This window comes from Myotis yumanensis, unplaced genomic scaffold (assembly GCF_028538775.1).
Source record: "Myotis yumanensis isolate MYYU_CA2020_CCGP unplaced genomic scaffold, mMyoYum1.0.hap1 SCAF_5, whole genome shotgun sequence".
Taxonomy (NCBI): Eukaryota; Metazoa; Chordata; class Mammalia; order Chiroptera; family Vespertilionidae; genus Myotis; species Myotis yumanensis.
Genome location: NW_027223756.1, coordinates 49922999 through 49950277, shown reverse-complemented (window position 1 = coordinate 49950277; position 27279 = coordinate 49922999). Strand labels below are relative to the sequence as shown.

The window sequence follows — 27279 nt, the reverse complement described above, 5'->3', positions numbered from 1 at the left end:
GTCTACACCTAAAATTCTTCACAAAGTAACTTTAAGATGTCTGTATTATGACAGCATCAGGAAGCAGCAATCTTGTTATGGAGATGTCCTTATGAACATAGTAAGAAGCATAGCAGATAACTAAAACAGTAGAAATGAACTGGGTCCAGAGATTTGGCCTATACATTTCAGCTTATACATGTAACCCTGAGAGAAGGCAGTACAAGGGCAGTGTTTGAGAGCGTGGGCTGCTAAGAGTGTATGAATCCTGATTCTGCTACTGGCTACCTATGCAACTCTGAACAATTTATCTTAACTGGGTTGTTTTGTGGGTTAAGTGAGGTAGTGCACTTAAAGCACTAAGAATAGTGCTAGATGTATATGTGACCTCTTAATGCTGTTATTCTAATTGTTATCTTGGATTAACCACTTACTCTTTCAGAAACTCTTATTCCTAATCAGTAAGTTTGGGTAATAATTGCTATTTCATAAGGCATTTGAACTAATATATATGAAAATGAGAAGTACTTTATTAATACACTAGAGGCCCAGTGCACGAAATTCATGCACAGGTAGGGTCCCTAGGCCTGGCCAGCAATCAGGGCCGATCAGGTTCTCCGCCTCCTGGCCTCCCTGCCTCCTCCTTCATCAGTTTCCTGCCATGTTCCGCACTACCCCTTGGTGTCAGCACACGTCATAGTGAGTGATCGAACCCCTGGTCTCCCGCTCGACTCCTGAGGGGACAATTTGCATATTAGTCTTTTATCATATAGGATTATCAGGAATTTAATAGATCTTTTTTCACATATTCAATTGGATCTTCACAAGCACTCAGTGGGAATAACTATAATTATTGTCCCCATTTCCAGTGGAGGATATGGAGACTCCAACACAAATTTAAAGTCACCCAGTCAGGACTGTAGTCTCTGACTCTGATCTTTCGGGTATTTACTACACAGAGCAAGTAAGTACTGCCATGGGGACCTTCAAATAGAAGGTGTCTCATATTCTTAGCTTATCCAGTTTACCACATGTCCTGGAAGAGCTGAGAAGATGGTTCTTTCATGTAATTTGGGTAGTATAGTCTACTTCTCCTTCTATCTGAAACTTCCTGTAGAGCCAGGGCTCTGAAGCATTTTTCATTCACCCAGCAGATGCTCTGGTGAGCTTTAGTTTTGAACTGCTCTCCTTGGAGATCCCAAATATTCTGAGACATGCTCTTTGTTCCCTTCAAACTCTGATTCTCATAGAACCACTTTCTCTCACTTTCAAGTTATCTGATCTACACTGTTTTGACATAGTGTTAAACTCATAGCTGTTGCTCTATTAGACTCTTTGTGCCCTCCAGCTAACCACATTTGTCTTCTCACCTTCAGACTCACTGGTCTTCCCCTTCTTGTCTCAGGTCTCCTAGATCACTAGTCATATCTAGCCTTAGATTATCTGTGCCGACCTTATTTCATTTCCTGTGAGTCAACAATCTTATGATGGAAGAAATGACTGTCCTAAAGCCCTATGTTGGACATGAATATAGAAATTTTCTCTTTTCTACAGGAAAGTCACATACATGATTGACTCAAAAGACTCAAGAAAAACAGGAGTTATCTTTTTTGGGCTCTTCAAAATTTGTCTGCCCCCAAAGAATGTTCTAGATGGAGACAATAAAATGAGAAGCTAATTATCCTCTCAGAACCATCCATTCTCCTATTCTGTCCTTCCCCCCCTTATTTCCTACTCTTTCTATGTATGGCTTTGATTTAATACTTCCAATTGACTTGTAAAATATTTGGCATTAGAGGGACAGCAATTTCATAGAAACATTTAATAATTCCACATATAATTACTAAGCACAATACATTTATAGGAGAAAAAATAATGAAATTTTAAAAATTACCTTAATTTAAGAACCACCTTCTAACATTTAAGCTCCTATGTGCAATGTATATACATACACACACACACACACACACACACACACACATATATATATATATACACACACACACACACACACACACACAATGAAATTCATCTAAAACATTTTAGTTTGGGAAAGCATGTCTAAAAATTGCTGCAGTCAGGATTGGGTGGAACGCAGACCATGAGTCTGTGTGTTATTCGTGAAGTCATCCGGATTAAATAACTGCTTTCTGAATTGCTTACTACTTCCTGCCCAGACAGATGGACCTTAGCTTCCTTTAATAGGGAATCAACTCCTGAAGGCAATATTCCAGGATCCTATTTCCTTGATTCTTCCTCAAACTCCCAAACACTTTCTGGACATCATTTTGTGTCCTCAGTTGGAGTTCAACAACTTTGAGCACACATCTCTTAGCCATCTACCTTTGGCGACTTGGGTCCTGACTTTCCTGCTGCCCCTCCTGTAACTAATTGTCTCCACCCACTGCACTGGCCTCATCTTTAGGTTTGGAAGTACATCTGGGAAGCAGCCACTTCCCACTCACCCGTGCTCCCTGCTGGATCCACTGATGGGCTCTGTGCTTGTCCTGGACAGGAATCCTGAATGGGAATCCTATTATCTCTCATGTTGAACTGGTAGTTCTGGAAAAATGTTGTCCTCTTGGCCTTTGAGCAGATAAAAGGCTTAAGGTGGTTTCCTGTGTTTCTTCCTCTTCTGAAATCCTCCTTCAGACACTATAGATTTCCATTTACGGACTCACGAGCTATTTCTTTTAGTATTCAGAGGGACCAGCTTCCACTCTTGGAATAACATTTTCATTCTTTCTTAAGCAGCACATATGTTCCTGTTGAAAAGAACAGCAGAAAGCTGCAAGCACTTGTTTCTGAAGTGGAGCGTGGATTTGGAGCACGCACACAAAGAGCCAAATCTGTACACAGCGCCAGGCGATGATGCCAGACCACTATGAGGTTTACCGCATTTAGCATGGGATATCAGAACCAGAAGACACGCAAGCATAGACTTGTTTTGAATTCAATGGCTTGAGGATGGAGTCTCAGCTACCTAGGTAACACTCATGAAAATAAGACAAAATAGAAATTTCTGAGGCTTGACATGAGAGAAGCTGAGGGAGTCTGGACAAGCTGGAGAAGGGAATCTTTGGTACTGACAATAGTGATTTAGACCAAATTTGTTCTTTTCACATGCAAATATGCAGTCTTCTGTACAGCTGGCATCTTCATTGCTCCTGAAAAGAGCAATTCCCCAGAGCACCACTGTTCCAGGCCCAGGTTCCTTTTTTCTCTCCCTCTAGATTCTTCAATGATGCAAAAACTGGCAAACGATACTAAGGAGGTAGTTTACTCTAGTATGTATAATGTCCCAACTATAGAAGTGAGTGTCATCTTCTCAGCCACTTTATGTAAAAGGCCAACATGTTTTCATTTAACACACACAGATCCATATAAAATATGGTGGCATATCTTCATATTGTCTTGTTATGGGGTTGGGGGCAAAGTAGCACATTTTATTTCAGGTCCTGTTTCTCTTTTCTTAAATCTAGCTATCTACGTCAAAGAAATCAGTTTAATTTACAAGTGAATCCATTGAAATGAAATTTAGGAGCAGTGGTGCTTAAATCTCAATGTAGCAAGAATTTGAAAGCAGTATTTCTGTAACAAAATCTCTTCAATTCCTTCTTGCAAATTATTACCGATATTTCTCAATAACTCTGTCATCTGGTTTCTCTCTATGGCATTATTCTCATCCTTTCCTCAAGTTTTACTTGAATTCTATTATCAGAGTATTGGCAGTCTTAAAATTCTTGTTACATAGTGAAATCACCGCTGACCATGCATGGGACCAGATGGGATAGAATGATGTTACTGACAAAATATTAACGCAGGCTGCTGAATACTGAACTATTGGTAAAAAATAAATAAACATATAAATAATAGTCTTCATCTTTAGCCATATGTTGTGATCTACAAATGTGACTGACTGTTTAGTTAAAAATATGGATATGGAACTAATGGAACCATGAGGCAGCAATAGGCACATCTTTGTTCTGGACATGAGCTAACACAAGCAAAGTGTAAGCCTAATGCCACGTGGGACATAGTAAGTGTGCAGTAAATTGTGCTTCCTGCTCCACACCCCCATATTCTTTGCAAGCTTCATGTATAATCTTAAATGGGAGAAACCTTAACATTTGTATGATATTGCCCTGGCCAGTGTGGCTCAGTTGGTTGAATGTTGTCCTGTGCACCAGAGGGTCTCAGGTTGAGTTCCATTCCCAGTCAGGGCACATGCCCAGGTTGCGGGTTCGGTTCCGGATGGAGTGTGTGTGGGGAATTGATGTGTCTCTCTGACACTGATGTTTTGCCCTCTTTCTCTGTCTCTCTCTCTCTTTAAAATAAAATCTAAAAAAAATAAAATAACTTGCATAGGACTTTGCTTTTTCTTTACAGCAGAGTTCTTTTAAAAATTTAGAAAAAAAGTTGTATGACATTAACATTTTATTGAGGTCATATAGAAGCAAAAAAAATCTAGTATTATTTTAATATGTGTAAGGAATTCTTTCATCAGGATGGCTTTATTTTTTGTTTATTTAGTCTGTGTGTGTGTGTGTGTGTGTGTGTGTGTGAGTTTGTATATGTGTGTATTGATTCCTTGGGTTGATTTCTTATATTTGAACATTAAATACTGAATTACTTTTTATCCCCTGACTTCCTGGAAACCTAAAATTAATGGTGTTTGTTCAAGTTATGTGAGTAAATTTATTTTACCCTAATTTTGAATTTGGAATATTAACATTTTGAATTCAGTGCAAAAAAAAAAAAAGAACCCTAACTGGTTTGGCTCAGTGGATAGAGTGGATAGAACATCAGTCTGCAGAGTGAAGGGTCCTGGGGACAATTCCTGTCAAGGGCATGTACCTTGGTTGCAGGCTCAATCCCCGGTAAGGGGTGTGCAGGAGCCAGCTGTTCAATGTTTCTAACTCTCTATCCCTCTCTCTTCCTCTCTGTAAAAATAAATAAAATATGTTAACAACAAAAAAATTCCAAATTTTAAATTATTTCTTCCACACAACTTTTATACATTTTTTTTCTTTTTTCCAAAAAATATTGCTTATGTTGGCAGCTATGCAGTGTTCACAAATTATTTAGGGAAGTGTGTCTTAATTAAAATCTCCCACACAACAGTTAAGGAGAAAAATAACACATTTTTGTTAATTTCTATAAAGGCTTAAAAAATGGTTACTTAACTGAAGGAAGAAGTTGTGGTTTGTTAAGAAAGATGTATTCCTGACCTCAGCAGTCAAGTCTTATGAATATGCAAGTGATGACTTCGATAACCTCACCTTTCATACTGATGAGAAAAACATAAGACAGGATGTTTGAAATAGCAGAGAACACGAAGAAATAATACCAAATCAGAAAAATTGTAGAAAATAGGCTTGATCAGTTGAAATTAAGCTAAAATGAACAGGGAGGGCAAAATATCACACTCAGCTCAATCAATTAGAGATGTGCAGGTTCTGCAGAGAATACAGAATGAAATGGAAGGATATATATGAATGGCTATAAGTTAGCTAAGCATGCTCTATAGCCACATATTTCTAAGAAATAGCCTTAAGAAAATATTCAAGAGGGAATAGTGTTCCTAACTGCTCATGAACTTCTCATTGTGTGGATGTTAGTATGAGGCAGGGACACTGTGTATTCAGCCGTTTTACTGCACACAAATGAATGATCAGGCATTGCAGTGCCCTGGGACTGAATCCACTCAGGGGATCTGAACTGTCAAGGTTGAGATCCTAGTCTTCGGAAGATTAAAATTCCTGAGAAAAAGGAAGAGCAAAAAACCCAGAAAGGCAGAAGAAATTTTTTAAAAGGAAGACATTTTATAATGGCAAAGTAAGTTGAGAGAAGGGCTATCAGGCTTTTTAAGGGCTACATATATCTTTTAATGTATGGTGTAAATTGATTTAATCTAGATGTAATCACCGGTATACAGTGGTAACTGGGAAACCATATAATGAAGTCCAGTAATTTATTGGATTGGAAATATAACCCAAATTGGTGTATCAATTGATTAGTGGCATCTAATTTTCTGAAGCACAAGGAACAGGTTATATATGTGACTTTTTTTTTTAGCAACCTGACTAAATGTTAAGAATTTGGAAAGTAAAGAAAAAACTGTTTTCTAGGCTACAAGGGGCTTACCCACACCACAGGCTTAGGGAAGTGGCTGCTTCTCATGGTGGTGGGAGGAGAAGAGTGCTGAGTTGAGGGAGCCTGAAAACCAGATGTCTATTTCCCTCAAGCCCTGTTTGTATCAGGCTGCTTTTCTATTCAGCATGTCTTCAGTCCTCTGTACATTGGCCTTCCTTGCCCTTGAGGGACATGGATTCGTGTCTTTGTTTTTCCCTATGAATAGTCTTTAAAGGGTATAAAAGGTGTGCTTTCATCACCCTATATTGGGATCAACCTGTAACATTTCTTTTTAATTATAAGAAAAAGAAGCTTTACTAGAATTAATAGTCTTCCTCTTTGATGAAGGGAGTATAGAGCAGAGGAGCAAGTCTTTCCATGATTCCTTGGGATACTTCAGTTTTAAGATAATACCTCCCTGTAAACTATTATCCACAGAGTCAAGTAACTTACTTCCTAGCTAAACCTGTGCTTAGAGGGGAAGCTGACCATTTACATGTAGCACATCTGAGGCAGACAGAAAACAAAGCTTTCTGCTATTAATGGCTTCTCCTTTGGAAGTGCCTAGTCAGAAGTGAAATTAACCAGTGTGAGTGTGCCCATCTGGTTGCACAGAAGGTGGTATATTCATGATACCTATGATTGCTGAATTCAACAAATAATCCAATAAAGGGTTTTTCTGTTTCCCTTATCTATTGATATTTAAACAAGAAGGCACAAAAATGTCACAGGCATACACACACACACTCACTCACACTCTAGAGAACAAATGTGCAACACGCGGGAAACCCAGACCCACTGTGCTGGTGGGACCCAGACTGACTCCCGCCACGGGGGCAGGATATGGGACCCAGAGTCAAGTCCCCGCCCACCCACGCACACCTCACTGCGCATGCAGCCTTCTGGCAATGAGTCTTTGGTCATTCTGCAGTGACGGTGTTATGACCCCGAGGTTTTTATGATAGAGATATACTAGAGACCCGGCACACGAAATTCGTGAATGGGGTGAATGGGTGTGGTCGCTAGGCCTGGCCTGCGATCAGGGCCATCTTCCCCAGCTGCCCACAGCCAGCCCCTCCCCCTGCTGCCACCCACCCTGGGTACCTGTTTGCCATCGGGCAATCGGAGCCTGATGGCCAGGGGAAGGGACCGAGAGGTCAGCCATTTCTGCCTGCTCACCAGCCCTGCCTCTGCTGCTGTTGCCCTCTGTGTGGGGTGACTGGCGGGGCGGGGGCCTTGGCTGGCGCCACCCATGCCCCCTACCACCCAGCCCTGGTTCTCCGTTCGCCATTGGGCAATCAGAGCCTGCTGGCCAGGGGAAAGGACCAAGGGGTGGTCAGTGCATCTCATAGCGACTGGTCAAGTGGTTGTTCTGGTCGTTCCGCCATTAGGGTTAATTTGCATATTATCCTTTTATTATATAGGATAGAGGCCCATATAATAAGTGCACAAGTGGGGACCGGCCGGCCTACCCTGATGGGGGCCCTGGATCAGGGTGGGGGTCCTCACTGGGGGGTGGGGCTGGCCTGGGCAAGGGGCCGCAGTCATTCTGGTCTCTGGTCGTTCTGGTCGTTCTGCCGTTTCGGTCGCTGGGCTTTTATTATATAGGATATATATATATATATATATATATATATATATACACACACACACACACACACACACACACCTGCATATATATGTATATATGTATATACATATATATACATATATACATGTATATATATACATATATGTGCGTGTGTGTGTGTGTGTGTGTATATATATATATATATATATATATATATACAATAGTAATAAAATGCTTTTAATGAAAAAGAGTAAGGTAACACAAAATCCAGACCAACCTGGAATACCTTGAGCACATAATTTTTATAAGAATATTGGATAGAGCCCTGGCCAGTGCACCTCAGTTGGTCAAGCATCTTCCCATGCACTAAGAGGTCACTGGTTCAATTCCTGGTCAGGGCAGTTTCCAGGGTTGCGGGGGCATGCAGGAGACAGCCAATCATCGATGTTTCTCTCTCCCTCTTCCCTCCTTTCTCTTTAAAAAAATTAATTTTATTGGGTAATAAAATCCATTTTGTGTCAATGTACAACTATAATCATATTAATTTAGAGTGCCTATTATGTACCTACATTCTACATACTTGACTTCATATAATATTTATAACAAATCTATGAAATTTGTTGCTTTTTTAAAAAACTTCATTTAATCGATAAGAATACAGAGGCTCAAATAGAGTCATTTATCCAGAGGTATATAGCTATTTAGGCTAAATCCAGGTCTCAAATACAATTTTATCTCAAGTAGAAAAAAATTCCTTTATTTTATCTATGTTATACTGTGTGGTTTCTCCTCTAAGCCTAACTTTCCTTTGGCTAACTGAAGAACAGAATTATCGAGATGTGGAGACTCTCACTAAAGTGCTGCTCCCTCATCTCCTCTGCTTGTGACCATTGCTTTGTTCTGGAGAAACTTTGTTTGATGCCACTAACACTGAATGGCAAGAAGCGAGATGAAATGGAGTGAGGCAAGAAAAAGGAGCTGACTTCACCGAAGACAGAGTTCTTAAGGGGAAAGAGACAGTTGCTTGGTGTTGAAGGGAACTCACGCTGGCCTGGCGGGTCACAGCACCGCTGTTGTGCAAGCCGGTGGCAGGTACCTCTGCTTATTGGTGCATTCCACATCCAGGCAGGTCTTAGAACTCCTAGGATTTGGCCAGTGCTGCTGTGTTCCAAGGCACCTGAAAGAACGTGTGCTCCACTTCAAATTGATTATTGCTGGGACTGAGCTGTTGGCATGATTTAGAAATGATGGCTGAATGAAACAAACTGCTCATTTATAAAAACAGTATTTTTATGTAGACAGAATAGTAACCTCATATGATCCTGGAAGACCCTGCCCTTTAACTTCTGGACTCTCAAATATTTGAACTACTGGGCAAAAGATGATCCACGCTCTATTCCTAAGAATTCAGGGAGTAGCTTTAAGCATCCAGAACAGAGGTTGGCAACTCCTGGCTCTTTGACCAAATTTAGTCACAGATGTATTTTGTGTGGCTCTGAGAGTTTTAGCTCTTACAGTGACTGGGATTTCAAGCTTTGGACAAATTCTGAAATCAAGCCACAATGGCCTTTTATTCCTTCAGGCAGTGACTTTGAGTAGATAGCGGTCCCCTCTTCTGTCGCAGCCTACGCTTTCCACTTTCCACTTGGCTGAATGCCTGGCCCTTCCCTGAGATATTGAAGCTCCATTTGTTTTTATCGTTGCACCTCTACTGAGAATTCCCTTCTAGGAGAGTGGGAGCCTCCTGGCTCCTGTACAGGTCTGAGCTAGAGACACCTATAAGTATCTCATAATCTCATAATTAGAAAGTGGACCCTCACATTGCTAGTAATTATAGCACTTAACAGGAAAAATAATCTCTTGTAGCTTTTTTATTTTTCCTAAAGAAATGTTTCAAATTATACTTAAAAAATTACGCATTACTTCTATATTGTTATTTTTCCCCTTTTCAGTAAAAAAAAAATTTAAAAACAGTCAATTCAGTGGACACAAGCACATTGGAATCCCAACCTGTCAACATCTTGTGTATTTTCACTTGTCTGGGCTCTGAGAATACTTTTAAATAGCTTAGTCCAAAACTAAGCTAGTAAAAAGGACTAAAGAAAAGTAAAAATATACTGATGAACAATCGATTGCATTGATTCGTCACTACCCATTTGATTCAAGAATACTTAAATAAACAAAACAAAACAGCAGCAGCAGGCCATTTATGAGGGTCACTCTGAGAATGGAATTTTGGTTGGGTAGTGGGCAGTGGTAAGTATGGCTGGAAGACCAATAGGACATTGTTTGATTTCTGAAATAGATTTTTCAGGCTTCTTCTTGGCTACTGAGTAATTCCTGTGCAGGTTAGACTTTACTGTGCCCCAGTGAGTTCTCTCTTCATGAAGCAATGCAGTCACTCAGCATTTATCACCCCTCACCTCTCAATACATATAGTTTCAGTATATGTGTTCTAATAGATCCATGGTGGGTGTGGGTTTCACATTATGACATGTAATGACTCATGTAGTGGGTTTTATATTTACAAAGAAATATTGGGTCTGGTGATAGCTTTTATGGGGCTGTCTGAATATGAATGAGTCAATAAAAAACTATTTTGCAGTATAACACAACAATAAATATTGGTAACTGTTGGTATTAATGCTAATTAGTATTAGTATGATGATATTAGTGGACTTTATTTTGCATGGAAAAGAAAATCCATTCATACGAAGGGCATAATTTCTTCCTCTCCTCCACCCTGAGAAATAGATAGACATTTGAGGAAATTGAGTGTCTAAGAGTCTGAGACTTAGTGGCACATAACTAGGAAACAGGGAATCTGGGATACAGCTCAGGAATTCTGACCCATCTGAGGGTCCTTGCATGACATCTTGCTGCATACACATTAGGGAACAATAAATTCTTTGGGCTGTTGAGAAGAAAAGAGATATGTGTACCCCAAGATATGACTTGAGTTGTTTTCTGTACTTGTTTCTAGGTATAGAATATAAAGACACACAAAGTGCCATTATTGCTTTTACTTCATCAGTATTGGGGGATCTGCAAATTCGTTTGGACGGAACTTTCAGTTGAGTGGAGCTTTTCTCTGTTTTTATTAGGAGTGAGTCTGAGAGCTTCTCTGATAACATGGAGAACAGCTGCTCACTTCTGGGAAATAACCACAGCCCACACTCACGCCTGATAAGAAATCACCAGAGTAGTAACTTACTTTGAGCAAAAGTGTCATAAGGTAGCGACAAGGCTAGGAGCAGGAAGTGTGTGAGATGCATGCGTTTGAAACAAATTGACCCCAGCTTTAAAATCCAAGGACAGATATATGTTGGTATCAATAAGTGAAGAGAGAGAGAGAGAGAGAGAGAGAGAGAGAGCTGTATGCTGTGAGCAGAAAAGAAAGAGAGTGATAAATTAAACACATTCATAAGGCAAGTGGAGGAAATGATCAAAATAACCACCAAAGAACAGTAAAGTCTAAATCTAACTTTTTTTCCCCTTCCGGCGATATGTTGACATTGTTGAAAAACCTCACATCAGTACTTTATAAATCTGTAGGTCTCTTGGGTTGGGCAATAAAGAATCCTGGTAAAGGGCCTTCCAGAGAGCAGTGCTGTTGTGTGGGCGAGGAATGCAGGATGTCAGGAAAGGAAAGGAAGCTAAGGGTCCATGATGTAAGCAAGTGATGAGAGCCTGGAAATGTAAACGTGAGCATGTAATATCTCCACGCTACTCGTTCTTCATGTGCAAAACTGAACTAATTCAAAGCACCATTTTGAGGAATAAGGAGATCAATACTAAAATGCCTCAAAAATAGTGAGGGTTAAATGAACTGGAGCTATTATTCTTTCCACACATGCTTCCCTAACCGAGAGCATGGTTTAAATAGGGGAAACGATGACAGAACACTGTACAGGAGTAAAAAGATCTCCAAGTCTGGCAGGAAGGAGTGAAATGAAATCTGCCCAGCATGGCTTAGCTGGGATACCTAGAGCAAAACCTGGCCTGTTTTCTTCCAAAGCGCCTGCTACTCCCATTCTGCTTCTACAAAATGAGATGATCTGTAAGCCATTGAAAGGTGATGATAACCTTTGCTTTCAAGTTTCAGAGTTAAGCCTTAGTTCCTCTGTTCCAGTAGTTTAAATACACCCATCCCTCCTTCTCTTCCTGTGCTGGTCAGAGGCATGGGGTAGGCATGCTACAGAGCCCAGTGCAGGCCCCCTCTGCCCGCCCCCCCCCCCCCCCTCCCCGCCCACCAATGAACCCAGGACCAGGACTGCTTTCACTGCTGCAGCCTGCATCACGCCATCACCTGAGCTTAACTGAACCCCTTCTGGTGAGGAAAGGCATCATACTTCAAGATGCAACAGTGTGTAGTAAAATTACTGTTTCAAAGCCAAGGCAGGAAACACAGTGAGAGAAGATGTGGGGCTTGCTGCAAAGGAATCTTTTTATTTTTCTTGATCAAATTATAAGAATGATATGTAGGAGGAGAAAATATTCCAGTAAATATGGTATAGCAATGAGCGTCTGTAATATGAGCCTGGTGTTTCAAAGGAAAGTTCTTACATTTGTGGCCCCTGGGCAGAAATTTAACCCATCTTTACTCCACATTTCTCCCTCCCAGACTTGGCTGGAATCCCAGACAGAGGGCGGGTTTTTGTTTTGTTTTTTAACCCCTCCTCTGCCTTTCTCTTGTGGCTAGTGCTGCTGTCAGGCTAGCTTCTCTGCCCAGTCTCTGTCCTGGTGCAGGACCCTAGGAGGCTAGCTAGCTCTAGGCAATAGCGAGGTGAGGAGCAAGTGTGCCTTCCAACCTTTGAACTAATCCAGCCAATGTCAATACCAGACAGCGAGTTTCCTGGATAGCGCCTGGCTCCATTTACTTAGCCTAAGAGTGTGAATTAAAGCCCGGGTGTTAATGACTATAGGCACTCGAGTCCCTGAGCTGCAGTCACACAGTAGAGCTGGGATCCCAGGGCAGAGACTTGCAAGAGCTGCAAATGTGGTCAGTGGAAATGAACTCTCAATTGAGCTCCGCGGCACGTGACTTCCTATTTCTGTAAGGTACTTCCAAGGGACTTCCACTTCCTCTGTAAAATCAGCCCGAGTCCCCGGAGATTTCATTCAGTGCCACAGCTAAGTTTTTACTTCCAACTCGGGACAGAAGTTTTTCCTGAGACTTAGTGTCAGTTTCTTTTCTTCCTCTTCGCCCTGCCTCTGCCAGCTTGCAAGGATCTGGTGGCTCCTGTTCGCGATCGGAAGCTGAATACCCTGGTGCAGATCTCTGTAATCCACCCCTCGGAGCAGGGACTGACAAGATACTCCAGCACGGAAATTGTGGAGGTGAGCATGCTGTGCGCCTGCATTCCTCGCCTGCATTCCTCTCTGTGTGTGTGTGTCTCTCTCTCAGTCTCTCTCTGGATTTGAGCAAGCAGCCGAAATCAGTTAGCTCATGGCCTGTAGCTATGTTGTGTTACTATCCCCTGTCATTTAGGAAAGCATTCTTGAGGTCATTCAGCATGCCCTGGTAACTTCCCAGAATAAACAAATGAGGGAGGAATTTGCATTTTTCATAAAAGATCTTATTTTTAGTGTTATATATGTAAATTTAAATGAAATGAAAGTACTCAGAGAAATTTTAAACCTGTTAATTTTTTTTTTGCCCTTTTCATTTTTCCTGTATTCCTCAGTCTATCTGTGGAAACTATATTCTCAGCTGTTTGTGACTGTCTTTTGAAAGGACAATATTTTTCAAAGAAAGGTCCATAATGATTTTTAAAAACTGTAATGTTTCCAGGCAAAAGGTGCAATTATTACTCATCAGATGAGAGACTTCCTATTTACATTTATTGTTACTAATATAACATTCAATATGTGTCGAGAGGAAACTTGTTATTGTGTTGGATCAGACTCAAACGAGGAAGTGCTTCCCTTTTGATTATTTTGTTCTTATCACACATGTTTCACAACATTGGTGGATGCGAGAGAACTTACTTGAACATCTGGGACTAAAGAAAGTGCGTTTTGAACTCCTTCAGCTTTGCCTGCCTTTCTTGGACTAGTGAGCCCTGACTGTTTAGAATGAGTTTCTCTGTAAGAAGTGACCTCAGGCCCGGCTGGCTCAGTGCTGACCTGCAGTCTTGATGCAGTTGGTGGAATAAATGATTCAGACTGAACTCCTCTCCTTTCTCTAATGGCAATGACCCAGGGCCTGCACACAGCCCGGAGTCTGCCCTGTGGAAACTTTGGCTTCCTATATGCTGGTATAATTTGTGGTGGATACTGTAATTGAACAAACAAAATATAACCTATTCTTTTAAAGAAAACTGGACTGCAATTGTAAAATGGTTCATTTATATGAAAAAAATGTCAAGTATTACTTCAACTTCATTATTTTTAAAATATTGCCAAAATATAAAAGAAATTATTTATTTTGACTTACTTCAAATTTTTATATTTGATTCTATAGTTGCTTGGGGCTGTTTTATTCACTTCCTGTTCTAAAGTGTCTGACACAGTGAGGAACAAAAGTAGTACTTACTGAATAAAGAGAAGAAAGAATGAATGAGTAAATGAATTACTTGGGCTTTCAGAAACTCTAGCAAACATCTCAATAATATTCAGCAATACAGGGTGAGGCGAAAAGTAGGTTTACAGTTGTGAGTACACAAAACATAGTTACTTTTGTATTATTATTTATTAATTATTGTATTACTTTCCATATTAACAACTATGAGCCTATGTGTGCCCCACCTTGTACAGATATTTAAATATAGATATAAAATTTAATGTTGGATATCAGCTCTCTTAATATAAGTTCTGAGACACTGAGATATCCTGAGCACTGTATCCTGAGCTAGACATTTCATAGGTCAAATCCATCATATTTAGTTTCTGTCGTTAGTTTTCTAGTCTGAGGAAAACACACCCAGCAGAACATCTAAAAACAAATGGGCATTATCAGGGCATGGCTTTCCATCGAATCATTTCAGAAAGGAAATAAATGGACAGCATACGCTTCCCAAATGGTTCTTCATGAGAAAATGGCTTCATCTTAATTTGATGAGTCAATATCTTAGCTTATATGCCTCAATTACAGGTTATATCCATCGAATGTATTCTAAATGGACTGAACAGCTGACTCCAAAGAAGGGTTCTGCATATAATAAAAATAACATTGGTTTTCAAACTATTAGCAGCTCTGACAAGGAGGTAGGGCCATTTACTATCAACATCTATATTAGTTTTTTGGGGCCTTGGGCATATTGTTGCCTCTGAGCATTATTTTGTAATTCAGATCTTTATAGCACTATTTCCTAGAAAAACAAACACCCAGACACACTTTCTGTATTCTCATGTGTCACTGCATGCTGCCCGCTGCAGTTGCTGCTTTGTTGAATTAAAGTTGTCTGCCTGTGCTGTTACAGGGAACAAGAGACCCACTGTTTTTGACGGGTGTCACTTTCCCATCTGAGTATCCCATCTATGAGGAGACCAAAATAAAACTCACAGTCTATGATGTCAAGGATAAGTCTCATGATACCGTAAGTACTTGTACTGCTTTCTTTCTTTGGGAAAGAGAGTTGTGTTTTTCCAAACTATTAGTTTTTTGGTGTTCTCTTGTGTGTGTGTGTGTGTGTGTGTGTAGTTTTCCTTTTTTAATGTAATTGTCATTTTTTCAAATATGGTGTTTGTATTGTGTTGATGCTTGTTTTGTGTTTATAGTTTGCTAGGATTTTTTTTTCTCCAAATTCATTTGGCTTAACACCAAATTGGCAATTGGGTAAGAGCAAAAGCTTCCAGACCAGATTTTTCTCTTTTTCAGGAAGGCTGGCTTGATCTCTTGGTTTATAATTTTGTTGTTGTTGTTTTAAGAAGTTGCTGAAGGTATAATACTATGGGTAGAATGCTAGTGGAAGAAATGAAATAATGCCTTAAAACTGTCTTGATATTGTAATTACTCTAAAACGGATTGACAAAATGTTCTACTTTTGCAATTTATTCTTGTACATAATGTATAGAGAGACATTCTCTCTGTATTTCCTGGAGTTGTTCCTGGCACCGAAGCAAACAGAGAAAGCAATGCAAGCACTAGACAGCAGCTTTAATTGTCCTCTTTCCATGAAAGTCATATAAAGTCCCAATGATTATTTTGTCCTAGATTTCGTCAGTCTTCCTACCTGGTCTGACCTTTCCTCCACTTGAACCAGACCTCTTGGGTAGACAGTGAAGTGCCCAGGCAAACTTTCTAGAGGCCTTTCTTAAAATTTCTGGCCTGGAGAGAATGCTATTGGGTAGGCATTGATTGATAATGGGGAATTTAAAATATGAGCCTTTTCCTTTAAGTCTCTCCCTTTAGAATGCATTTTAGTCTGCTTTCAAGGCAGGAGTCTTGATGGTCAACAGTGAAGCACAAACCAGGAGACACTTTGAAAGCAGGTGGGCCAGTGGGTTTCATGGGATTCTGGATGAAGTCCAGGGGAAACTTAACTTTGAACTCTGCCTTCACTTAGGCATTTTTTAAAAAATATATTTTATTGATTTTTCACAGAGAGGAATGGAGAGAGATAGAGAGTTAGAAACATCGATGAGAGAGAAACATCGATCAGTTGCCTCCTGCACATCTCCCACTGGGGATATGCCCGCAACCAAGGTACATGCCCTCATCCGGAATCGAACCTGGGACCCTTCAGTCCGCAGGCCGACGCTCTATCTACTGAGCCAAACCGGTTTCGGCTCACTTAGGCATTTTAATTGCTCCTGACTCTCTTTTCTTTCTACTCTATACCATAAAATATATAGCATAGATGAATGGTGGGGTATTTAACAGAGAAAAAATTCTATATCGAAGCAATTTTTGCTTATCTTAGTCCCAGAAAAGTTCATTTCTTTAAAGTTGCAGCAAAAATGTTCAATTAAATGCATAGAATGTATGTGAAATAGAAGTAGTTGTGGTGGTCTGGTACGTCTATTATGAAGGCTGACTGTCTGGCTCCTCTTATGTTTACCAGCTTTGTGACGCTGGGAGAGTTCATTCTCAGTGCCTCTGTTTCCTCATTTATAATATTTACCTTGTGAGGTTGTTATAAGTGTTAAATAAGTTCATATAGGTAAATTATTTAGAAGACTGTTATAGGTTAATTAATAAGTTTAAGTTGCTGCTTTTATCGCTGTTATTGTTCTGGCTGCTGCCTCACAATCCCTCATAAATAATAAAACTCAAATAAGGGAATATTATCTAAAATCTGTTTTTTTTATAGTATTTTTTTTCTTTAGTGGCATTATATTATTTCTGACTTCCTTAAAGAAGAGGGGAAAGACAAAAATACTCTGCAACACAAAATTGGGGTTAAAACTGGCAATTAAAAATGTTTCCTTTGGCATTTTATTTTTTCTTTCTATTTTCCTTGACTTTTGAGGCCACCTGTGGAAAAGGAATGGACTGATGTAGACCAGGTTGGATAGACTAAGCACAAGGCCATGTGCAGATCGATGGCTGTCCCTTTTTTTATTTTTGCCTTCTGCCAGAGAACAGAGAAATGAAGGGACTGGGGGGAAATCACAAAGTTGGGAAGGAGAGAGAGATGGTTCACATGGGTGGAGGGAGGAGGTGATATCACTGAGCAGAGGAGTAATAGGCAGAGAAATGATCAGGATGAGAGGGAAAGCAAAGCAGTAACCATGCGGTTTTATGTTCTTCCAAGCACATGATCAGATTCAACCTTCCCTACAGACCCGAGGCACAGACAGGATTGAGGCTATGGAAGGGACAGGGGTATAGAAACGCTCTGCTACAGGAATGAAAATGTTGCCCCTAAACTCTTGGGCTTGATAAATTTTCAGAAATATCAGCTTTAGAAATATTAAACACCAAAGGTGTTTCTATCTCTTTCAATCTCCCTCATTTACAGTGTGCAGTATGTTACTGCTTTAGGGATAAATAATTAGCTTACTCATTAATTATGCTCTGAATTGCCTTCTATTTCTGGAAACTAATTCTTTAGGGTCTTTTAGAGACTTTCTTCCTTGATCAGAGGTATTATCACATAAGAGTAGTGGATGAACTGGAATCCCTGCTGGGAAATAAGACTTGTGAAACTTGAACATGCTTGAGAAGTGCAGCCAGCTTTCACTTACCAAGTGCTGTTAATTAAGGCATAGCCTCTTCCTTAAAATAACTAACAATTAGCTCTGGTGATGGAAGTGTAAATAGGAACACAGTTCATGAATTTGCTAATAGTCCCCATGGACATAGACTTTTCATCCTGGCCTTTTTCTTTCATTTCTGAAGTTTTTCTTTGAGGTGGAAATAGGGTGGGGAAGGAGGAGGCAGGAAGTGTGTTTAAAGTACAGTTTATGATTATGAACACTTAATAACCTAAGTATTTTAAGATCATAATACTCTCAAGGCTTAAGAAGTGAGATTATGCATATTTATGTGTTTTGGGAAATTAATGAATTGTGTGCATGTATTTAAAAGTAGCTTTAATATTTGCTCCTAGTAACCATTGATCATATTAGGCTAACCCAGGACAATGAAGTCTATTTATTGGCTGAGTTCTAGTTAGTTGAGTCTGGTGATTAAGTTGCTTTTATTTCCCTCTTGAGTTTATGGTTATTTGGAGTTAAGCAGTCAAATAAATTTGTTACTTTGTCATTTCATATTCATTTACAGAAGTATTCATATATCTTCTTAAAGAAAAATGATAAGTTGTCATCTGTGCCTTCAATACAGCCATTATCAAACTAGTTGTTGTTCTTGTACTCCTCTACACAACTGGACCTGAGATTGATTATTTTACTAAGGTTAGTAGAAATGCAATTAATCATTGTAACAAATGAGATGGGTCTAACTGTTGAATCAGAACGGCTATTGTTTTACCTCCTACTCCATCTTTCAGCCTCCCCATTCATTGCAGTATGGGGAGGTGAAGTACGGGGGTGCTAGGGTCATTATGAGAATTAGAGTGGCTTATTATTTTCCTCACCAGGAGGAAATGATCTGTTTTCTAAAAATGGGCTAATCAAACATCCAGCTGTTTGGTGGGGACTTTAAAGCTTGACATTAGAGGCCAGTGATAGAATATGAGAGCCCCCATTCTCATGGTGAAGTCGATGCCTGCTGGATATATGCCGGTTGTATGCTCTATTTTAAAGCTCCTGGAAACTGAAAAAGCACAGGCAGGAGTGTTTTCAGCACCTCATTTACAGTGCTCAGCCCTAGGGACTCAAATGGGTCTTTCATAAGATACAGAAAAAACCTCAGAGGAAGGAGAAGTTCTTAGGGGAAAAGAACATCACCATCAAAGTTTGTCTCTTTTCCCCTTCTTGCCATGCAGTGATATTCTGGAAGGTAGTGAGCAGGGCTGTTACAACACCCAGGTTAGCACAGCCATCGATCTGCAAAGCATGATTAGGTTACAGACTTGTTTTGCCTATGGTAGAAATTGGAATTTCTCATGTATTCTTCAGGAGTGCACATTGCTCCATTTCTTTTGCTGTTGGGGTGAATCTATCTCCAACTAGTTAGATGTTCAGCTTATAGGACAGAGTTCCATGTCCAGTAGACACGGAACATTTCTCAGGGGAGGATATATGTCCTAAGACACTTCTTCCTATCATTTACTAGCATACTGCCCCGCAAATCTGGTCATTCAGAAAATGTGCACTCATCAAGATTGGATGTAAATTTATTGCATTGTGTGTTCTATGCCCAAAGCAATTCTAGTACAATTCTCTACACAGAACTGTCCAGTTCAATTTTATGGAAAATAAAATCATTTACATTTAGTACACTTTGACTTGGCTTGATTTCCTACATTGACTTCTTACAACTTTAAGACTGCTGAAATGCAGATTCTGTGAGCTGGCTGGCCTTCTTCTCTACCTAGAATATATGATGCATTGGGTAAGGAAGATGAAGTTGAGATTACCAACTAATAGGTACATACAAAGGACTCTGTTTAATAGGTTATGTATACTTTCTTCTTTAGTCTCCATAAAAATTCTTTGAGGGAAGTATTATGTTGATCTTTAAAGAGAAGAAATTGGGATTCTGAAAACTTCAGTAGGCAAGTCAAAGACCTTTATTTTTTCCAGGCTGTACCGTGATACATATATTGTTTATAGATTTCCCCCATTTTCACTCCAACAGTATGGGATTTTCATTTCAACTGACATTTTAAAAGCATTCTTGATTTATAGCTTAAAAACTGATTAAGTGAAAAAAAGTCAGTGTTCAACTATAGGAAAAACACTCATGTCCAAAATTCTGAAGCACTGTTATTAGCATGTAACTAATTGCTGATATCTGAGTAAATTTTATAATGAAGTGGACATCGACTGTTCATGAAAAATAGCTGTTGTCACCTGTTATGAAATGGCTAAGTTTAGGTCTTAAACTTTTGTTTTCACCCCCTGACCTTGTTTCTTCCTTTTCTTTTATGTGTACCTCGTGGTCCTCTCAACCTATTCATTCACTCAGCCTTTGCCTGTTGGAGTGCTCCTGTCTGTATGGTGTCCCAGTCTGCAAGGGAGTTACAATTTCATTTAGAAGTGGTTCAGGGTTCTAAAACGTTGCTGCCCTTCCTAAATAACTTCACTTTCAGAACAAAGTGACAAGTAGTTGACAAGTAGTATATATTTACTGAGAGCATATTTATATTTTATTGAGGTATAATTTACATACGCTAAAACAGACAGCTCTTGGGCAAGGTCTAGAACATTGCCATCATTCCAGAAAGTTCCCTTGTAACTCTTCCCAGTCAATTGCCACTCCACACACCCAGGGGCAACCACTTTCTCATAAATACCAACATAGATTTGTTTTGTTTGTTGAAATGTATGTGAATGGAATCATATTATGTGCTTTCTTGTATCTGGTATCTTTTGCTTAACATGATACATTATGTTTGAGATACATTCATGTTGCTGAGTAACTCAGCAGTGTGCTATTTAATTTTTTAAAAAATTTCCACACCGTATTTGGTTGTAGTGATATACCACAGTAATATTCATTCTCTTTTTTATAGACATTTAATCGCTTCCAGTTTTTGACAACAATGAATAAAGTGTTGATGAACATTTGAGTACAAGCATTTGTATGGATATTTTGTTTTATTTTGGAGGTAAACATTGAAGAGTTAAAATTGATAGGTTATAGGGAAGATACATGTTTAATGTTTCTAGAAACTGTCAAACTGTTCTTCACAATCATTGTATGACTTTATTTTCCAGTTCCTCCACCAATAATGATATTGTTAGTCTTTTTTATTTAGTATTCTAGTGGGTGTAAAGTGATATCTCATCATGGTCTCAATTTGCATTTTCATCAGGACTTTATATTGAACACCTTTTTTTGTACCTTTGGCTATTCATCTATCTTTTTTAAATAAAGTGTCCAAGTCTTTTGTTTATTTTCTTAAAGTTTTCTTTTTATTGTTGATTTCTAATAATTTATATATGTGGATATAAGTGCTTTTGTTGAATATATGTTTTGCAGGTTGTTTTTAGTTTTAGCCTTGCCTTATAATTTTCTTAATGATATATTTTATTGATTAGATTTTTTAAATTGTAATTAATTCAGCTTATAGATTTTTTCATTCATACTTAGTGCTTTCTGTGCCCTAAGAAATCTTTCTACCTCTGGCCATTAGAATATTCTCCAGTGTCTTCCTTCAAAGTAGTTTGTAGTTCTAACATTTATAATCTATATAATAAAAGCCTAAGCGACTGTTACAGTGGAATGACCAGAACGACTGGTTGCTATGATGTGCTCAACACAGGAGCTGCCCCTGGTGGTCAGTGTGCTCCCACAGGGGGAGCACCATTCAGCCAAAAGCCAGGCTCACGGCTGGTGAGCGCAGTGGTGGTGGCGGGAGCCTCTCCTGCCTCCACAGCAGAACTAAGGAGCAGCAAGCTGAGTGGTAAGGAGCAGCAAGCAGGTGGGCAGTAAGGAGCAAGGGGTCCCGGACTGCGAGAGGGTGCAGGCCGGACTGAGCCCCCGCCCTCCAGGGCATGAATTTTGTGCACCGGGCCTCTAGTCTATAATAATAAAAGCATAATATGCTAACTAGACCGGATGTCCTTCTGAATGAAGCTGTGGGATTGAGGCAGCCCCGTGGCTGTGAGGGAGGGACCAAGGCAGCTGCCATGGCTGCAAAGGCCTACTCTTGTACAAATTTCGTGCATCGGGCCTCTAGTTAGATATAAGATCCATCTCAAATTGGTTTTTGTGATAGGAATGAAGTAGAGATCAAAGTTATTTTTCCCTATGTAGATAACTAGTTATTATAACACTACTTGTTAAAAAATACTTTTGCTTCCACTGAATTTAATTGCTACCTTGATTGGAAAGTCAGTTGTCTACTGATACATGTAGGTCTATTTCTGGATGTTCTGTTTTGTCCCATTGATCTGTTTGTCTAACTTTGTGACAATAACATGATTATTTTTGCTTTATAGTAAGTCCCAAAATCAGATAACATAAGTCCTCTATCTTTGCCAGCTTTGTTATTTTCATCAAGGTGTTTGGTTCTTTTGTTTGTTTTTGTTTTGCCTATTCTAGACGCTTTGTCTTTGCTTATAAATATTTGAATAAATTGTCAGTTTCTTCAAAAAGCCTGTTGGAATTTTTGATTAGAATTATGTTGAATCTATAGATCAATTTGGAAAGAATGGACATATTAACAATATATAATTTGTTGATCTGTAAATATGGTAGATATATAAAATTTTATTTATTTAGAGCTTTAAATTTTACCAACAATATATTTGTGTTCAGATCATTTGTGTGTGGTCATAATATTCTTCTAGACCAGTGGTCGGCAAACTGCCGCTCGCGAGCCACATGCGGCTCTGTGGCCCCTTGAGTGTGGCTCTTCCACAAAATACCATGTGCAGGCGTGCATATACAGTGCGATTGAAACTTCGTGGCCCATGCGCAGAAGTCGGTATTTTGTGGAAGAGCCACACTCAAGGGGCCAAAGAGCCGCATATGGCTCCCGAGCAGCAGTTTGCCGACCACTGTGACTTATTTCTACATGTATTTTAGTTTTTTATGCTATCATGCAAGATAATTTTTAAAACATGTTTTTCAATACTTGTTTACTAATAGATAGAAATACAATTTTTAATATTTACCTTGTATCCTTCTGTATTATGTCCTAAAGGATTTTGTTGGATTACATAGGATTTTGTAAACATACAAGCATGTTTTCTGTGAATAATGAAAGATTTATGTTTCCTTTTCCAGCCATTGTGCATTTTATCTTTCCTTATTGCACTGGCTCAGTGCAATAGAACTTTCAGGGCAATATTCATAGAAGTGGGAACAGTGGAAATCCTGGTTTTGTTCCCAAACTTAAGAGAAAAGTGTTTAATATTTCACCTTAAAGTGTGACCTTAACTCTAGGTTTTTCATGGATGCCTTTTATCAGCTTGAGAAATTTCCTTCAATTCCTGATTTTCTGTGAGTTTTTATCATGAATGATTTTTAATTTAGCCAATTTTGTGTATGTATTGAGATGCTTAAATGTTTCTACTGTTTATTCTATTAATATAGTGAATTATATTAACTCATTTTTATATGTTAAACCAAACTCAGATTCCTGGGGCAATGTTTTCAACTCACAGTTTGCCCCTTCTCTCTTCCGAGCTCCAGCTTAGTGCATGGGCAAACCAAGCTCTGCTCTCCTGCCCTAGCACTGGAGAAAGCCCTGTGCAGCTGAGTGGTGACTCCCAGCTCTCCCGCACATCGAAATACCCTCCTTCATGGTGTTGAAGTCTGGTGAGAAAGAGTAGGTGGATGGGTGAGACTCATGCTGTGGCTGAGGCTTCTCAGGATTCAGACCTCTCATGCTAGGTCACATGTACTCATGTGAAGGTCATTCCAAGTCCAGCTGGTTTCTATGGAGAACCCTCTTCTTCCTGCAGCTCAGCCAGGAATACCAGCCATAGGCACTTCTTCCTCTAGGACGAGTCTGTCACTCCCTGGACTTTACTTCATTTTGGTTTATTGACACCCTCAGTTTTCTGAAGGGTTTAACAAAAGTGTTGGTAGTGTATCTGACTTCTCAGTATTACAATGGGCAAAAATGCTGCTACATATTTAAGTTCATCCCTCTAGCATTTATGGTGCTCTCTATAAATTTGCATTTCTATCTCTTTTAGTTCCCCTTGTCTGTAGTTTGCATATCAAGTGCATTACACTCTATGCTGCTCTTGACATAATTTTTTCCTTTTCTAGTGTGTTCCTCCTGTTGTCTCTTTGTGCCACTGTCATGGGCACTCACACAGTTCTTGTTCTGTATCATCTATTCAGGGCTTTTGTTAGTTTCTTCTTTTTGTTTGGGCTCCCACAGTAGAGGGAAGGGTAGTCATGGATACCTCCTCACTTCCCCCAAGAAAATGATGCTGTTTGCATGGAGAAAGACTGGCTCTTTCACAGTGAAATAACAAGGTGAATTTACTTGTAGAAGCAAAACAAGTTTCCTACAAAAATAATTTTTTGGCAATAGCAGAACAGCTGCTAGACTGTGAAGTGGCCACGTCTTTCATTCCTGGAGATCAGCAGAAGTGTAGTTTAGTATATTCACCTTTCAGTGTCTACAGATGTGTGAGCTATAGAAACATTATTTAACCTAGTTTAAAAAAGACAAACAATAATATCTACAATTAATTTGCTTTTCTCCAATTAAAGTAGAAACAATTAGGAAAGGCCATTTCCCATTCTCGTTTCCAGGCTGACAACTTTATTAATGTTAATCACAAACATAGAGACGCCTAATCAGACTGTGTTTCCTAATGGAATGCTGGGCTCTTCTTATTCCTCTCAGCCCTAACTCCAGCAAACACACAGGATGACTGTTAATTTTTTGCTCTCTTTAAGTTTTTGAGCAATGAGCACTTTTATTTTGAAGCATCATGAGCTATCATCAAGAAGAGTGGTTGGGGGAGTTGCAGGGCAATTCTAGTTTGAGCCTGTTGAGTCCACAGATTGAAATTTAGTGATATCAGCATAAATCTAATTTGATGGGTGTCTGTCCAGAAGTTTTAGAAGCTCTCTGAACCCTCATCATAAAGGAGCAGACATTTAGGAAGTTAGGTTTGACCCAGAAATACAGCCTAGGTGGGGAGCAGTTATGCTGTCAGGGAGCTTTTGTGAGCATTGTGCTAGAAATCTATATGAATCATTGGTACATAAACAATATACCCTGAAACAGTAGGGGGAGAAATAGAAAGCTTCCCCAATTCATTTTCTGAAGGCTAGGTGAGTTTAATGCCAAATTCTGATGAGTGTTTTAAAAAATATATACCTATATTTCAATTAAAACCTAGGTACAAAAATTACATATAGTATTCAGAATTCATCTATGTGGAAAAAGCAAAACATGCTCTGACCATGTAGAGTTCATTTCAGGAAAGCAATATGGTTCATATAAGTACATGTATCAATATAATCCATTTTATTAATAACTGAAGGAGAAAACTTATTTCATTATGTCATTACATGCCAAAGAGGCATTTAATAAATCTAGTTGCCATGTATCTAATATAAGATAGATAGTATTATAGGAATATAATAAAAATTTGTCCTAATAAGATAATATAAATGTTCTGAACAATGACATTCTAAAATCATTTCAACTAACCACCAAACTAATCACTATCATTATTATTATTCAACATTTTATTGGAGGCTATAGAAAATACAGTGGGAAAATTATATTACTTATATAAAATTTGAAAGGCAAGAAACAAAACTATTTCTCTAAAATATCTAGAAAGCCTAAGAGACCAAATAAGATAATTTGGTAAGTTGGTTGGTTACAAGATAACTATAGTTAAAAATCAATAACTTCTCTATTTTATAGCAAAAATTACATAGAAGAGTATAAAATCTTATTGGAAAATATAAAATAATATCTTTACAAATGGGAAAACATACTTGTGTTGGAAGAAAAGACTATCATAAAATAGAAATTATCCCAAATTAAATTTATAATTTTAATATAATTCCAAATAAAATGCCAAAGGTATTTTTATTGGGTATTGGATAAAAGTGATCTTAAAGTTTATTTCTAAAAGTCAAATCTAAGAATAGGAAAGGGCATTTTAAAAACTAATGATTAAGACTCTCAGGCATAAAAATATCAAAATATAACATAAAGCCAACTGTAATCAAATCTACATGGTTTGATCATAGGAATGGACAAATAGAAGTAAGGTCGAATATCAAATCCAGAAGCAATGCCAGAATACACTATAATTAACTCTATGATTTAGATGATTTCAACTCAGCGGGTATAGAATCGATTATTTAACATAAAAAAAGTGATGGTTAAATGACTATCGATCTGGAAGAAAATAATATTACAGTCTCATTTCATTTCACTTATAAAAATAAATTTCAAGTGGATTAATTAAGTGTATAGATTAAATTACATTAAAGCTCTTGTAAAAAAATGGAAGAGACTATACCATCACAGGGGTTCTCAACCTGTGAGTCTCGACCCCTGAAAATACATCCTGCATATCAGATATTTACATTACGATTCATAACAGTAGCAAAATTACAGTTATGAAGTAGCAACGAAAATAATTTTATGGTTGGGGGTCACCACAACATGAGGAACTGTATTAAAGGGTTTCGGCATTAGGAAGGTTGAGAACCACTGACAGGGGAAGACTGGCATTTGATTATATGGAAATCTACACATTTTATTTATTTACTAGAGGCCCGGTGCACAAAAATTTGTGCACTTGGGGGGGAAGGGGGGGTCCCTCAGGCCGGCCGGTGCCTTCTTGTAGTCTGGGACCCCTCGGGAGATAACGACCTGCTGGCTTAGGCCTGCTCCTGGGTTGCAGAGGGCAGGCCCAATCCCTAGGTGCAGCCCCTGGTAGGGCTCAGAGCAGGGCTGATTGGGGAGTTGGGGCGCCGCCCCCTGTCATGCACAGAGCAGGGCGGATTGGGAGGTTGCAATGCCACCCTCAGTCACGCTCAGGGTAGGGCCGATTGGGGGGTTGGGGCACCGCCCTTTATCACACTCAAGGCAGGGTCGATGGGGAGGTTGCGGCGCCACCCCCTGTGACGCACAGAGCAGGGCCAATCAGGGGGTTGGGGCGCTGCCCCCTGTCACGCACAGAACAGGGCCCATCAGGGGGGTTGGGGCTCTGTACCCTGTCATGCACAGAGCAGGGCCAATCAGAGGGTTGAGCAGCTCCCCCCTATCATGCACAGAGCAGGGCCCATCAGGGGGTTGAGGAGCTCCCCCCTGTCACAGAGTAGGGCCGATAGGGGAGTTAGGACACCGCCCCTGTCACACACACAGCAGGGCGGATCAGGGGGTTGGGGCGCCACCCTCTATCACCCACAGAGCAGGGCCGATCAGGGGGTTGGGGCGCCGCCACTGTCACACTCAGGGCAGGGCCGATGGGGAGGTTAAGGCTCTAACCTGTCACATACAGAGCAGGGCCTGTGGCGGGGGGGGGGGGGGGGGGGGGAGGTGAGGAGGGTTGGGGCGCCGCACCCTGTCACATACAGAGCCGCAGGGGGATCAGGGTGTTTGGGCGCTGCCCCCTGTCACACTGATCCGGTG

The 27279-nt window shown here is 39.7% G+C and overlaps 1 protein-coding gene across 7 annotated transcripts in view; it reads left to right on the top strand.

Moving 5' to 3' along the window:
- INPP4B (inositol polyphosphate-4-phosphatase type II B) overlaps positions 1-27279 on the top strand; it is a 593476-nt gene that overhangs the window by 293448 nt on the left and 272749 nt on the right. For all 7 annotated transcript variants that reach the window (XM_070415225.1, XM_070415230.1, XM_070415224.1 and 4 more), the window contains 2 exons: positions 12906-13024; positions 15109-15225. In XM_070415225.1, the coding sequence (XP_070271326.1) occupies positions 12906-13024; positions 15109-15225 (236 nt within the window). The remainder of the gene's footprint in view (positions 1-12905; positions 13025-15108; positions 15226-27279) is intronic.